At 46.3% G+C, this 15,796-nt stretch overlaps 1 protein-coding gene across 1 annotated transcript; it reads right to left on the bottom strand.

Moving 5' to 3' along the window:
- Window positions 1-10,020: 10,020 nt before the first annotated feature.
- Window positions 10,021-15,047, bottom strand: LOC141204987 (oocyte zinc finger protein XlCOF8.4-like). The gene is made up of 6 exons (XM_073664038.1): window positions 14,673-15,047; window positions 14,364-14,543; window positions 14,158-14,281; window positions 13,977-14,074; window positions 13,688-13,778; window positions 10,021-13,153 (listed from the first exon to the last, which is right to left on the bottom strand). The coding sequence occupies exons 1-6, from the start codon at window positions 14,748-14,750 to the stop codon at window positions 12,624-12,626; spliced, it is 1,101 nt and encodes a 366-aa protein (XP_073520139.1). The 5' UTR covers window positions 14,751-15,047; the 3' UTR covers window positions 10,021-12,623.
- Window positions 15,048-15,796: the final 749 nt, after the last annotated feature.

Raw genomic sequence — 15,796 nt, forward strand, 5'->3', positions numbered from 1 at the left:
GGGTGTTAGATATGGCCCATTCACATGTTCTGGAGGGACACCTGGGGGTGGAGAAAACTCAGGGGAGGATAATGAGGAGGTTCTATTGGCCAGGGTGTTACTGGGAGATCCTAGACTATTGTAGGTCCTGTCCCACCTGCCAGATAACCGCACCCTCCTCCCACTTCCTTAGTCCCCTGGTCCCATTACCTGTGATAGAGGTCCCCTTTGAGAGGATTGCCATGGACCTTGTGGGTCCCTTAGTTAAATCGTCCCGGGGCCACCAATACATCCTGGTGTTCATGGACTATGTGACCCGGGACCCCTAAGCGGTACCATTAAGGAACTCGTCAAGTAAAAGTATAGCCCGGGAACTGGTCAATATTTTTGCCAGGACAGGTCTACCAAAGGAGATTTTGACAGAACAGGGAACCCCCTTCATAAGCAAAGTGATGAAGGAGCAGTGTAAGGTCCTTCAGATTGCCCAGCTACGAACCTTAATTTACCATCCACAGACGGACGGCATAGTGGAGCGCTTTAACAAGACCTTAAAGTCCCCGATGCTCAGGAAGGTCATTGAGAAGGATGGGCGAGACTGGGACTATCTGCTTCCATTTCTGCTCTTCTCTGTCAGAGAAGTTTCTCAAGCCTCCACTGGCTTCTCTCCAAGCTCCTTTATGGTCGGCATCCAAGAGGACTCCTAGATATCGCCAAGTAAGCCTGGGACGCTGAGGTCACATACCACCGGAGCATCATCGAACACATCGCCCAGTTGCAGGAGAGAATGGCGAAAGTGATGCCTATCGTGAAGGAACATCTTCTCCAGGCGCAGGAAGCACAGGCAAGAGTGTATAACCGATCAGCGAGGCTGAGGCAGTTCCAGCTTGAGGATCACGTTCTGGTGCTTATTCCCACCGTTGAGAGCAAGTTCCTGGCCAAGTGGCAAGGCACGTATGAGGTGGTGGAGAAGCTCAGCAAAGTGAACTACAAAGTCCACCAGCCTGGCCAAAGAAAGCAGCACCAAGTATATCATGTGAACTTGCTCAAGCCGTGGTGAGATCGGGAAATGCTGGGGGCTCCTTGTTTGGGAGCCAGTCCCAATACCAAAGTGGAGAACGTCACGATAGCAGAGACTATCGCCGGCCCAGAAGCAACAGTGTAGAGAGCTGCTGCAGCGGAACCGTGACCAGTTCTCAGAGTTGCTGGGGCGTACACAGATGGTCGAGCATGACGTGCAGACAAAAGAGCATGTTAGGGTAAACTTTAAGCCCTATAGAATTCCTGAAACCCGCTGTGAGGTGATCTCAACCGAGGTGAAGAGGATACTGGACCTTGGTGTGACAGAGGAATCAAAGAGCGGATGGTCGAGTCCCATTGTCCGCGTGCCAAATCACAACGGAGAGTGGAGATTTTGTAACGACTACCGCAGGGTGAATGAAGTATCCAAGTGTGACACATACCCGATGTCCTGCGTCAATGAACTCATTGAGAGGCTTGGACCTGCAAGGTTCAATACCACCCTTGACCTGACGAAGGGCTAATGGCAGATCCCCATGTCCCAGAGTGCCAAGGAAAAGATGGCTTTCTTGACACCTGATGGGTGTTTTCAATACACTCGAATGCCTTTCGGACTGCAGGGGGCTCCAGCCACCTTCCAGTGGTCCATGGATCGGATCTTAACCCCACATAAGAAGTATGCCGCAGCCTACCCTGGTGACATTGTGGTCTTTAACCCAAACTGGCCTAGTCATCTGCCAAAGGTACAGGTGATTCTGGATGCTCTGAAGAAGGCGGGGTTTACTATAAATCCCAAAAAATGTGCCATTGGCAAGGAAGAGGTCAAGTCCTTAGGCTATGTCGTCAGGAAAAGCGAAATCAAGCAAGTCAATAAGGTCGAGGCAATCCAGAACTGGCTGCAACTGCTCTCCAAGAAGCAGGTGAGAGTGTTTCTTGGAATTGTGGGATATTACCGGCTGGTTATCACAAATTTTGCTATGATTGGTGCACGACTGACAGATCTTCTGAAAGGCACCAAATCAACAATGGCTAAATGGACGGTTGAAACTGAGACGGCGTTCCAACAACTGAAGCTGGCACTGTGTAAGCAGCCAGTCCATGTTGCACCAGTTTTTAACCACTTTCCGACGTGGTACGTAATAGTACGCACCAAGTCGGTACCCCCTGTTCAGCGCGGGCTCCGGCGCTGAGCCCGCACTGAACCGGGCACATGTCAGCTGATTTATACAGCTGACGTGCCCGCTACAGTCGCAGGTGGAATCGCGATCCACCTGCGGCTGTTAACAAGTTAAATGCCACTGTCAATCTCTGACAGCGGCATTTAACACTTCCAGAGCGGCATTAGCCCCGCCCATCGGTGACCCCGTCATGTGATTGCGGGTCACCGATGCGTAGGCATGATAACCCAGGATCTGCAGCAGACCCCTGTGGTTGTCATGTAAAGATTGCTATGAGCGCCACCTAGTGGTTGGCACACATAGCACATGAGCATTTCTACTACATAAAGGCGATCTGCTCATCACCTCTATGTAGCAGAGGCAATCGGCCTGCCGCTGCTTCTAGTTTCCTATGGAGACTATTGAAGCAAGCAAAAAGTGTAAAAAAAAATGTTTTTAAAATATTAAAAAAATATAAAAGTTTAAATCACTCCCCTGTTGCCCCATTCAAAATAAAATAATAAAAAATAAACCGCACATACACATATTTGGTATCACCGCTTTCAGAATTTCCCGATCTATCAATATAAAAAAGAATTAATCCCATCAGTAAACGGCGTAATGAGAAAAAAATTCCAAATGGCAGAACTACGTTTTTTTGGTCGCCGCAACATTGCAGTAAAATGCAATAACGGGCAATCAAATCATCTGATCTACCCCTAAATGGTATCAATAAAAACGTCAGCCCAGTGTGCAAAAAATAAATTCTCACCCGGCCCCAGATCCCAAAAAATGGAGGCGCTACGGGTATCGGAAAATGGCGCCATTTTTTTTTTTTTTTAGCAAACTTTGGAATTTTATTTCACCACTTAAATAAAAAAGAACCTATACATGTTTGGTGTCTACGAACTCATAAAGACCTGGAGAATAATAATGGCAAGTCAGTTTTAGCATTCAGTGAACCTGGTAAAAAAAAAAAAAAAAAAAAAAAAAACCAACAACTGTTGAATTGCATTTTTTTGCAATTTCACTGCACTTGGAATTTTTTTTACCGTTTTCCAGTACACAATATGGTAAAACCAGGGATGGCGTTTAAAAGTACAACTTGTCCTGCAAAAAATAAGCCTCACATGGCCAGACTGAATAAAAAAATTTCTCGCTCTGGTAAGAAGGGGAGCAAAAAACGAAAACGCAAAAACGGAAAATGCTCCGGTCATGAAGGGGTTAATAAATAATTTGTGGTCCAGACAGACGCTTCAAAAGTTGGCATAGGAGCTGTGCTGACCCAAGAGATAAATGGTGAAGAGCATCCCATCCTGTATCAGAGCAGGCTGTTCTCTTCCTGCGAGAAAAACTAAGCTATAGTAGAGAAAGAATGCTTAGCCATAAAATGGGCCGTAGGTACGCTAAGATATTACCTACTAGGCAGGAAGTTTAAACTGGTGTCAGACCATGCGCCTTTGAGATGGTTGAGGGAAAAGAAGGGTAAGAAGGCCCTGGTGACTAGGTGGTTCTTAGATCTCCAGGACTTTAATTTTCACGGGAAGCATAGACCCGGGAAGTTACACAGTAACGCTGATGTCCTCTCCAGAATTTCCTGTTTGGTGTCTGAAGGTGCCCAAACCCCCAGCTTTGGTCAGAGGTGGGAATATGTGACAGAGTCACTGGTGTTATTGTGAGGGGAGATATGTTTCACTGCAGCTACTAGCTTCAGTGAACTGAACCTACAACTTTTCTCCAGCATGTTATGTATTGGGGATTAAACCACCATTTTAAAAGGGAGTGTTTTTTTGTAAATGATCATTGTGAAGGGTGGGAGGTCATTCAGCATATCTCCACCTCAAGGGTGTAGCCAAAGGAGTTAAATCTCTAGCATTGAGGTTTTTTTTCTGCTTTGAGTTTGGAGAAGGAAGTCTCCAGACTGTGGCACTTCAGCTCAGGAGGAGCTGAAGTGTGCTGCAACTTGGCCTAAACCCGCATGCATATGGACTGTGCTATCATTTATTTTTTTGTTTTGCCATTATGCCAGCAAGGCCGTGCTTATTTTGTGGAACCTGCAGTGCTTTATGCCATTTTATATCAACCTGCAGATATAAACGTTCCTGTGTCTACTTCTGGAAGCAGCCGAGTGAGTAGCCTTACCACTCTATATATATATATATATATATATATATATATATATATATATATATACACTGCTCAAAAAAATAAAGGGAACACTTAAATAACAGAATATAACTCCAAGTAATTCAAACTTCTGTGAAATCAAACTGTCCACTTAGGAAGCAACACTGATTGACAATCAATTTCACATGCTGCTGTGCAAATGGAATAGACAATAGATGGAAATTATTGGCAATTATCAAGACACCCTCAATAAAGGAGTGGTTCTGCAGGTGGGGACCACAGACCACATCTCAGTACCAATGCTTTCTGGCTGATGTTTTGGTCACTTTTGAATGTTGGTTGTGCTTTCACACTCGTGGTAGCATGAGACCGACTCTACAACCCACAGAAGTTGCTCAGGTAGTGCAGCTCATCCAGGATGGCACATCAATGCGAGCTGTGGCAAGAAGGTTTGCTGTGTCTGTCAGCGTAGTGTCCAGAGGCTGGAGGCGCTACCAGGAGACAGGCCAGGTCTGGGAGGAGATCCCACAGGAGACCATCCGCAACCTCATCAGGAGCATGCCCAGGCGTTGTAGGGAGGTCATACAGGCACGTGGAGGCCACACACAATACTCAGCCTCATCAGGAGCATGCCCAGGCGTTGTAGGGAGGTCATAGAGGCACGTGGAGGCCACACACAATACTCAGCCTCATCAGGAGCATGCCCAGGCGTTGTAGGGAGGCCATACAGGCACGTGGAGGCCACACACAATACTCAGCCTCATCAGGAGCATGCCCAGGCGTTGTAGGGAGGCCATACAGGCACGTGGAGGCCACACACAATGCTCAGCCTCATCAGGAGCATGCCCAGGCGTTGTAGGGAGGTCATACAGACACGTGGAGGCCACACACAATACTCAGCCTCATCAGGAGCATGCCCAGGCGTTGTAGGGAGGTCATACAGGCACGTGGAGGCCACACACAATACTCAGCCTCATTTTGACTTGTTTTAAGGACATTACATCAAAGTTGGATCAGCCTGTAGTGTGTTTTTCCACTTTGATTTTGGGGGTGACTTCAAATCCAGGCCTCCAGTGGTTAATAAATGTGATTTCCATTGATGATTTTTGTGTGATTTTGCTGTCAGCACATTCAACTTTGCACAGAACAAAGTATTCAATGAGAAGATTTCATTCATTCAGATCTAGGATGGGGGATTTCAGTGTTCTCTTTATTTTTTTGAGCGGTGTGAATATATATATATATATATATATATATATATATATATATATATATATATATGTATATATATTGTAATGCAGCTGCGTTCACACAGTGCGGTAAAGAGGCAGTGACCCATTTTAGTCCAATTTAAAAGTCTTTATTTTGGCAACTCACAACAAAAAGGCAAACGTTATCCTCCGGATCGCAGCAGGATCGTCCATAACAGTCCGTGACACTCCATTGCCATGGGTGACTACACCACCATATCTCTCATGGGTGCGTCGATGACTTTCTTTCCTCTGGCTCTGGCCTGTGTTCAGCCTCACACAGACCTGTACTTCAGAGAGCTCCTGCTTTCAAGCTGCAAACCAAACATTAACACACCCAAAGCTCAACTGAGATACTCATGGGTGTAAGGCGGCGGTGTTCACACCGTGCAGTAACTGAGGCAGTGACCCAAGCAAGTCCAACATAAGCAGCTTTATTCAGCAGCTCACGGGTAAACAGAAAGTCCTCCGGGTCACAGCCGGGTTAACATAAGTCCATAAATAATGGTTGCTGTGGTCAACGGCCGCGCCGGGCCGCTCAGAGCCTGACAGGTGCAGAGCCTTCCCAGGAGTGGGTTCAGCCACCCTCAATCCTGCTGAGCTTTCCTGCTGTGCTCCTAGCAGGTTCCAACACTGAACAACACTAATCCTTACTGCAGGGATTTTAAAGGACCTGTGGCAAGAGCTACTGGAAAACCCGGGTTGGGGGGAGGAGGCCGCCCCACTGCCTTCCTGTAGACTCCTCCAAGAAATGAAGGCCCTGCCGGGTTTTACTAATCTGCCTTAGCCAGATAGCCTGACCAGGTCAATGCTCACCTTCATTCCTGCATTGCAGCCGCAGGTGAGTTTGTGACTGCAATGCACTCCAATGGATTTAATAGGTCTCTGTACACATTCTGAGGGATATATAACATCCCTCGTATACGATCCCGGTCACTGCCTCACATATCCCCCCCCCCTCTGTTCAAACTTGTGGGGTTGAACATACAGGGTGCCCGGGACAGGGCATCCGCGTTTCCCTGTGACTTCCCGGGGCGATGTTCTACAGAGAAACTGAAATTTTGCAGTGACAGGAACCACCTGGTGACTCGCGTATTCCTCTCCTTGGCATTCCTCATCCATACCAAGGGTGAGTGGTCTGTCACCAAGCGGAACTGACGCCCGAGTAAATAATAACGTAGTGATTCCAAGGCCCACTTAATAGCCAAACACTCTTTCTCTACCACGCTATAGTTTTTCTCTGCCGGGACAAGTTTTCTACTCAAGTAGGTGACCGGGTGCTCTTCACCATTCACTTTTTGTGACAATACCGCCCCTAGGCCTACCTCTGAGGCATCTGTCTGTACAATAAAGGGTGCCTTGAAGTTGGGGCTGATGAGGACCGGCACTCCACACAGGGCCAACTTCATGGACTGAAAGGCTTCTGCCTGAGGGTTCCACCGAACCATTACCGATTTTTTTCCTTTGAAGAGGTTGGTTAGGGCCGCCGTTATCCCAGCAAAATTAGCTATAAACCGGCGGTAATACCCAAGGATGCCAAGAAACGCCCTCACCTGCTTTGTACTTGACGGTTTAGGCCAGTATTTTATGGCCTCAACTTTATTGATTTGGGGCTTGATAATTCCTCGGCCAATCACATACCCCAAATATCGGGCTTCCTCTAGTCCCATCGCACATTTTTTGGGGTTTGCCGTTAACCCCGCGGCTCTAAGAGAATACAGCACTGCTTGTACCTGGGATAGATGCGTATGCCAGTCGGTGCTAAAGATGATAATATCATCTAGATACGCGGACGCGTACTCCTGATGAGGCTTGAGCACTATGTCCACCAACCTCTGGAATGTAGCCGGGGCCCCATGTAACCCAAAAGGTAAGACCACATAGTGATATAGACCCTCCGGAGTTATGAAGGCGGTCTTTTCCTTCGCCGATTTCGTGAGAGGTACCTGCCAGTAACCCTTGGTGAGATCGAGCGTGGTAAAGTACTGGGCCTGTCCCAGTCTCTCAATCAGCTTATCCACCCTGGGCATTGGATAAAGGTCAAACTTCGACACTTCATTTAATTTCCGGAAATCGTTACAGAAGCGTAACGATCCGTCTGGTTTCAGAATCAGTACGATGGGCCTAGCCCACTCACTCCGTGATTCCTTGATGACGCTTAACTGGAGCATTTGTTTTACCTCAGCCGTGATGGCTTGCATCCGGGCTTCAGGTACCCGGTACGGTCTCATTCGCACCCTTACCCCAGGTTCGGTGACTGTCATGTTGGAGAACTGTAGTCCTACCCGGTAGCTCTGAGAACACGTCGGTATTCTGCTGCACCAGCGAGCGAGCCTCCCATCGCTGCTGTTTAGTGAGAGCATCACTTATCCTGACCTCTACCCCGGATGCATCCCTGGCTGAAGGTGGAGAACTCTCTGGCGATATGCCCGGAGTGACGTCTGTAACTAAACACTCTCGATCTTTTCAGGGTTTTAGCAGGTTTGCATGATAAAGCAGCTTCCGGGCTGATACACCTGGTAATTTACCTCCCCTACCTTTTCTCAAACCTCATATGGCTCTTGTCACTTGGCCATGAGCTTACTCTCGGCTGTGGGTACCAGTACTAACACCCGATCGCCCTTGTTAAAAGACCTGACCTTGGCTCTTTTATTATATGTGCGCCTCTGGGCTGCCTGGGCATCTAACAGATGTTCTTTCACGATGGGCATGACCGCCGCGATCCGGTCCTGTATACTAGCCACGTGTTCAATGATACTCCTATGTGGAGTCGTCTCTTGTTCCCACGTCTCTTTGGCTACGTCCAACAGACCCCTAGGGTGTCTGCTGTACAATAACTCAAAGGGAGAGAACCCTGTGGAAGCCTGGGGTACCTCACAGACAGCGAACATCAAATAGGGTAGCAACATGTCCCAATCCCTTCCATCCTAAGAAACCACGTTTTTTATCATGGACTTGAGGGTTTTATTGAACCGTTCTACTAGCCCGTCGGTTTGAGGGTGGTACACCAAGGTGCGCAATTGTTTAATTTTTAGCAGTTTGCACAGTTCCCTGGTCACCTTGAACATAAAAGGGGTCCCTTGATCCGTCAGGATCTCCTTAGGTACTCCAAGGCGACAGAACATGGCAAACAGCTCCCGTGCAATCAGCTTCGCCGAGGTGTGGCGTAGCGGTATAGCCTCCGGGTACCGGGTGGCATAGGCGACGACCACCAGGATATGTTGATGGCCATGAGCGGTTTTACAATGGGCCCTACCAAGTCCATTCAATCCGTTCAAAAGGTACCTCTATCACTGGTAGGGGTACCAATGGGCTACGGAAACTTGTGGTAGGTGTGGTCAACTGACATTCGGGGCAGGATTCGCAGTATTTTTGGACCTCCGCGTAAATCCCCGGCCAAAAGAACCGCTTAAAGATACGCTCTTGCGTCTTTGTAACCCCTAAGTGTCCACCCAGCAGGTGTGTGTGTGCCAACTCCGTTTGCACATCGGTTCAAGATCGGACCACTAATGCATGGACTGGCCGCGGGTCTCCAAGCCGAGTGAGACAGGTTCATGTATTTCTATGAGACTGTACAGCTTGATTCAAGAGGGTCACGGCCAGTCCGTGCATTGCAGTCTGATTTCTAGCCGATTTTCAGGAACGTCTGAATGAGCCCTTATATAAATAATTGATGCTATGAGTGGGCCCCGGGTATGAGTGGTGCACCCCAAGGTCCAGTGCTGGGTCCACTATTAAAATTACTTATTAATTATATTAAAACAGTAAAAGTACTGAGTCTTGTGTTGGAAAATCACTTGTGAATGAGGATCTGGGTGTAATAATGTGCAGTAATTGTATGTTCAGGAGACTTAAACCAGGAGAGACACTTGTTGAGAAGGACCTGGATGTAATAATCTGCTGTCATCGTATTTTCAAGGGAGTTAAACTAGGAGAGTCACTTGTCGAGAAGGACCTGGGTGTAATAATGTGCAGTCATCGTATGCTCAGGGGAGTTAAACTAGGAGAGTCACTTGTCGAGAAGGACCTGGGTGTAATAATGTGCAGTAATTGTATGTTCAGGGGAGTTAAACTAGGAGAGTCACTGGTAGAGAAGGATCTGGATTGTACTTGCAAAACACATACTAAATCACAGCATTCAATATTAATCCACGTCTTCTAAAGCCAGCAAGTCATTCTCATGTATTAAGAGAGGCATGAACTCCCGGGACAGGAGCGTAACACTACTACATTACAAAGTGTTAAAGAAAACGTTTTTTTTCCTGCTCACCTGTCCCTTTGTGCCTGGCTGCAATCCCGAAGAGTCCAATATAAATGTGAAGAAATCCAGCACCAAAGCAATATGTTTCAAAGCTTTATTCCAAAAAATTCTTAGGTATAAAAACACAGGCCAACATTTTTGGAGGTGGAGGGCTTAATACAGCAAAGTCCCAGGACACTAGTTTACGTGTTTCAGGGCTATATGTGCCCCTTAATCATAACCTAGCTGTATGACTGTGGCATGGGGATTTTAAACTAGCCGGGCAAACATGCTAAGCCTCCCTTGTCACATGACTTACAAAACCTCTGTACACAACACAACAATTTTTTGGGGTTGATTTGGACTGTTATATATGAAGTTATACAGATCAAAGGCTGGTGGCATCTGATCACTACCTGCACCACCCGCCGTGAACAGGTAGTTGAAGCAGGTTATCTGATAGAGAGCAGACATGGAGTTTGTATACAGAGTAATGAACAGGTAGCTGTCACTGTTAGATTGCTATTTGGACCATCTGATGTGTCCCTGTAGGCCTCCACTTGCACATAGGTATTAAACGCAGGGGCTGGGTGTCATGGGAATATTGAAAATTCTCCCGTCATAGAAAATTCTCCTCTTCTCTTATCCACCATCTGTCCGTTAACGAAGAACTATGCAAATCGCAGCACACAGGAAAAGTGGCAAACCCAATTAACATGCAAGTGTATTTTACCCTGGCAGAGGCCTGGGATAATTAGACACTTAGGTGAGAAGCATACAGTTCCTGACTTCAAAAGAATTCAACAGGAATCTGCAGCCGGGCCAGCGCCGATACGAAATATGGAATATCTAAAGTTCCATAAGTCCGATAATAATGGGGCCCATATTTTTAGTGACAGGGTCAGCCCAGGAACAATATGCATAATTTTCAATAGCTGTACTCCCCTCCGGGGAGTGGTAACGCTAAAGTACAAAATAACAGACCACAGCTATATCATGTGTGGTCACTAATTAAAGGTAAAATCGTAACGGAAAAAATTATATCACTTTCGGGCTTCTGCGATCAACCAGCGATAAGATATCACAAAAGTCAGATATTCTAATAAAAATATGAAGGCTGGAGCCCAGCCCACATGATGTCATCCCAGGGTGTGTGTGGGCAGGTCTCCTTCTTCGGTATAAAAGACACAGCCGAAGGGGAAGTAGAACTCATTGCTGGGAGTATATATTTCAAATAGCAAGGGGTTACGTTCTATAACGGTCAAATCTGGGGTGCCTCCCCTCCAACAATACTGAGTCATCTCTGCGAACTTTATAGTAAGTTTTTTCTTCTTTAATCCTGTTTATTTTGTGCAAGTGTATATTGTGTACTGAATGTCCCCTTTTGTAAAATCTTTGTATATTTTTCCTAAACACTGCCTCCCTTTTGGATTAAATATAAAATGTAATAGTCCTGTTTCTTTTGCTCTGTAATCATTCTCTTCCCCGAAGCCATATACGCTACCAAAACGCAGGCGTCCGTCCCGGCCTGTATTATATTTCAAATTGGGTCGGTGGTGGCAGCAAATAATAAGAATTGGGCTATCGTGAAGTTGGCAGTAACCGTACGGGGGCGTATACACACATTCCATGCGTTGGAATCCGGAGGTGTATATGCCATACGCTTTCTGCTCACTTGCCGATAGCTACGTAGTGAGTAATTGGGATCGTGTGCGCAAATCCCTGCTCAATCTTGACAATGGGGCTTTCATCTTGTAAGTTTTTTGTATTATAATTCTAGTTTTACAGAATCCATGGATATATTCATAATCGGGGAGGAGATTCGCACCTGTGGGTAAAATTGCAAAAGTTTTGATAACTGGCAATCCACAGGAGTGCAATATCTCCCTGAATTATGATAAATAATTTTCAAGTGTGGTATGTATAGATGACGGCCATATTGTTTCTATGGAATGTTCCTTGGGAAAAATATGACCCACATCAGAAATGAGGACAAAAACTGTATTAGAATCAAATATTATAAGCCGTATCCCTCTTACCTCAGCGGAAAGGGGAGTGAAGGGTCTGATAAAACCCTTTATAACATCTCTTCTACCGTATATCAAGGTCAGATCCCAAAGAACCACATGCGTATGGTCGTTCAGTACCACAACCTTTTTGGTGGCATCTTCCCCGCAAACAAATCTCATGGTCCAGTCATATAAGGTTTATTCATTTTTTTTATTTGACTGTTTGTATTATGTATGACTTTTTGTTGTTGCTCGATTTGTAACTTTTTTTAAGCATTGTGCTACTTTGGATATTAAATCTAACATTTGATATGTTTGTGGGTATGTTAAAATAACGAAAAACAATCTTGAGAGAGAAAATAGCTTGGTTGTGTTACCAGGTAGCCAGAGTGCAAGTAGTGAACTGCTCAGGAGCTTGGGAAAGCTGGATGTGCATGTGTACCAGCATGTTGCCCAGTAAAGGCGTCTTGCTGTCGTTGTAAAACCGCGACTGGTGGCAGTGTATGGTGCCCAGGGTGGTAGTCGTGGGAAAAATGCTGCTTCTCCACGCCCTGGCACCTCACAAGCAGTGTCCCGGTCCATATGTAGTGTGATGTGAAGTTTGCTTTGCAATCACTTGTAGGCCAGAGGCTTCCGCTGTATGTATGTCTTTAAGTCCAAGATTGGTGGCAGCGGTATTGGTTTTCACGGACTAATGGAAAATTCGCTCATTTCTATATCCTAATCAACATTTAGTGCTGAAAATTGTTTCTCTTCTAATACTATGACTTTAATTTGACTATAACTGTTGGATTTTTTTTTCTTGTAAAATTTGTCAAAATTATTTTAATAAACAAGGAAATTGCTATATCCCTACATGAGTTTTTAGATGATGAAGAAGATATGATTCCCGAGAATAACGTTTCCCACATTCTGAACATGAGTATGGCTTCTCTCCTGTGTGAATTCTTTGATGTTTATGAAGATCTGCTTTCTGCATAAAACATTTCCCACATTCTGAACATGAATATGGCTTCCCCCCTGTGTGAATTCTTTGATGTTTAAGAAGGTCTTGTCTCTGGATATAACATTTCCCACATTCTGAACATGAATATGGCTTCTCTCCTGTGTGAATTCTCTGATGTGTCAGCAATTTAGATTTATATTTAAAACATTTCCCACATTCTGAACAGGATAATGGTTTCTTCTCTGTGGGAATTATTTGATGTTCGACATCCCTTCTCTGGCTTTCATTTTGCTTAACAGTCTGTGATGAATCCAAATAGATGACGGATTGAAAAGGCTCAGATGATTGATTTTTGCTCTGAAGGGCTGGAGGTATAGCTGGAATAATGGCACGCTTTTCATGGGTATCTGGTTTGACACCACAGTCATCTGCCAAGAATAAAACTGATTTTATTATTTTTCAATATCAATGCCTTATATTTTATAACATTTCTCTATACAAATCGAAGTGTAATGAAACTATGACCCAAGACAGTGGTGAGCCACCTGTGCACAAATCCCATCTTGTTGACCTCATAACGGTTTAGCTTTTCACTTGTCTGCCCTTCCGGGACGTGTACTGCTGCTAGATATTGACCTTGGCTTCTCCATCTTAGATGTCCACCTGCCTGACTTCTGTGTGTGACCCGGCTCTATTCTTGACATTCAGCTGTAATCTGGCAACTCACAACTACATTACAATTGGAGACATGGAGCCTTTCTGCAGCAAATAAAATCCCATTTCACCACTGAAACTTTGCTACCAAAATGCGTTAATCAAAAAAGGTGAAAAAAATAAGCTTTTTTTGATATGCATCAAATCTATCTGCAAGTAAAATGCACGTCAATTACTTGTGTGATCAAACTCATAATATAATGACCACAGGATCTGTGACTTCTCTGCATTTAGTGGTCAGTACTCACCTGGGTGGTCATATGTAGGAATCTCCTCTTTACACTGCTCATCACCCCTCACATATGTCTCTGCAGTATTAATATGGGTCAGATCTTCACCCTGAAACAAATATTGTAAAAGTCACAGACAGATGGAGAAGGCCCATCTATGATCGGCTCTAATCCTGCCATCTCCACCGTTCTCATTACACAAGTATAAAACATATAATACTGGTGGATAAAACAAGACTGAGCACAAGACCTTCACAGCCGTCTACACATCATAGGGGAGATCTCATGACACCTTCTCTCCATCTACCTGATGATCCTGAGGAACATTGGGGTCTTCTTGTTTACAGTCCTGTGGAAGAAGAGGACGGGGACATCTCTCTGGTGTTGTCCTCTTACTGGATAGATCTGGAGGAAACACATACAGGGACTGAATTCATTCTTTACATACAGATAATTATAGGCCGTGTGTATTTAGTCCTGTCTATTACCTGGAGATGTGAGGGGCTGGGGAACCTCCATCATGACGTTCTTGTACAGATCTTTGTGTCCTTCTAAATACTCCCACTCCTCCATGGAGAAATAGGCAGCGACATCCTGACACCTTATAGGAACCTGACACATACAATGATACCGTCATCCCCCGATCCCTCCATAGCGTTACTGTATAATGTCCCAGCATTCCCAGCAGTGTCACCTCTCCAGTCAGCAGCTCAATCATCTTGTAGGCGAGTTCTAGGATCTTCTGGTCATTGATGTACTCATGTATCAGGGAGTGAGGTGGGGGCCCTGTGATTGGGCTCAGGGGTCTTCCCCATCCCTCAGACACAGGGTCCTGACAGCGCCCACTAGAGGTCTTCTTCACTACTGTGTAATCCTGGTTATGGAGAGACACATTAATAAATCTCCCTCCAGACATTTCCAGAGTCCTCACCTCTCCAGTTCTGTCCATCTGTTATTCCCATAGATAAGAATGATGTAATGTGACGTCATCAGAATCTCTCACCTCTCCAGTAAGCCGGAAGAGGATCTCTAGGGTGAGGTGGAATATCCTCTCCGCCATCTTCTTCTTGTCCTTCTCCATCCACTAAGGTTTAAGGTAAATTTTCTAGAAGATGGAAGATAATGATGAACAACTCGCTGTTCACACATTCAGTTTCTTTAACTTCTTTTAACCCCTTCAGGTTTCTAAAATTTAGAAGACGTGTCCGTAAACAGCAGATAAGACCCCAAGGTCCTGTCAGGCGGGGGCGCTCCGCTCTGAGGCCAGAGACGGGTGTTATAGTGAGGTCACAGGACTCCGTCTGCTATTAGGCCGACCTCCACCTGCAGAGCCACCACCACATATATGGCTGCTCTGTGCCCACAGGACCTGTGATGAGGTCACAGGAGGGGAGGAGTCAGGGGTCACATGATCAGGGGCCTCAGTGGATGCAGGACTCTGCTGTGCTGGTTGTCATGGTGCTGGATGAGCTGAAGTTTATGTGTGGGGTCAGGAGGGGTTTACAGTGTGGATGTAGCAGAGCCGTGTGTGTACGAGGTGTACGGAGCAGAGCCGCGTGTGTACGAGGCGTACGGAGCAGAGCCGTGTGTGTACGAGGCGTACGGAGCAGAGCCGCGTGTGTACGAGGTGTACGGAGCAGAGCCGCGTGTACGAGGTGTACGGAGCAGAGCCGTGTGTGTACGAGGTGTACGGAGCGGAGCCGCGTGTGTACGAGGTGTACGGAGCGGAGCCGCATGTGTACGAGGTGTACGGAGCAGAGCCGCGTGTACGAGGTGTACGGAGCAGAGCCGTGTGTGTACGAGGTGTACGGAGCGGAGCCGCGTGTGTACGAGGTGTACGGAGCGGAGCCGCATGTGTACGAGGTGTACGGAGCTGAGCAATGTGTGTATATGATGTGTAAGGAGAGGAGCTTTGTGTGGGTGGAGCAGAGCCCTGCGCTCCTGACGCTCCCCCTGGGCCGTGGGGTACTCAGTTCCGGGCCAGTCGTTGCTACGGGAGATGTCACAGTGGCGGTGACCCGGTCCGTGACCCAGGGCGGTCAATCAAAAGGGGAATATTTACAGGGGATTTATAGTTTTTATATACAGTTCGCGACGCCACCTGTGGTATGTGGCTATGTGGAGCTG

The sequence above is a fragment of the Phyllobates terribilis genome, unplaced genomic scaffold (assembly GCF_046119375.1).
Source record: "Phyllobates terribilis strain yellow unplaced genomic scaffold, ASM4611937v1 Scaffold_136__1_contigs__length_4911898, whole genome shotgun sequence".
Lineage (NCBI taxonomy): Eukaryota > Metazoa > Chordata > Amphibia > Anura > Dendrobatidae > Phyllobates > Phyllobates terribilis.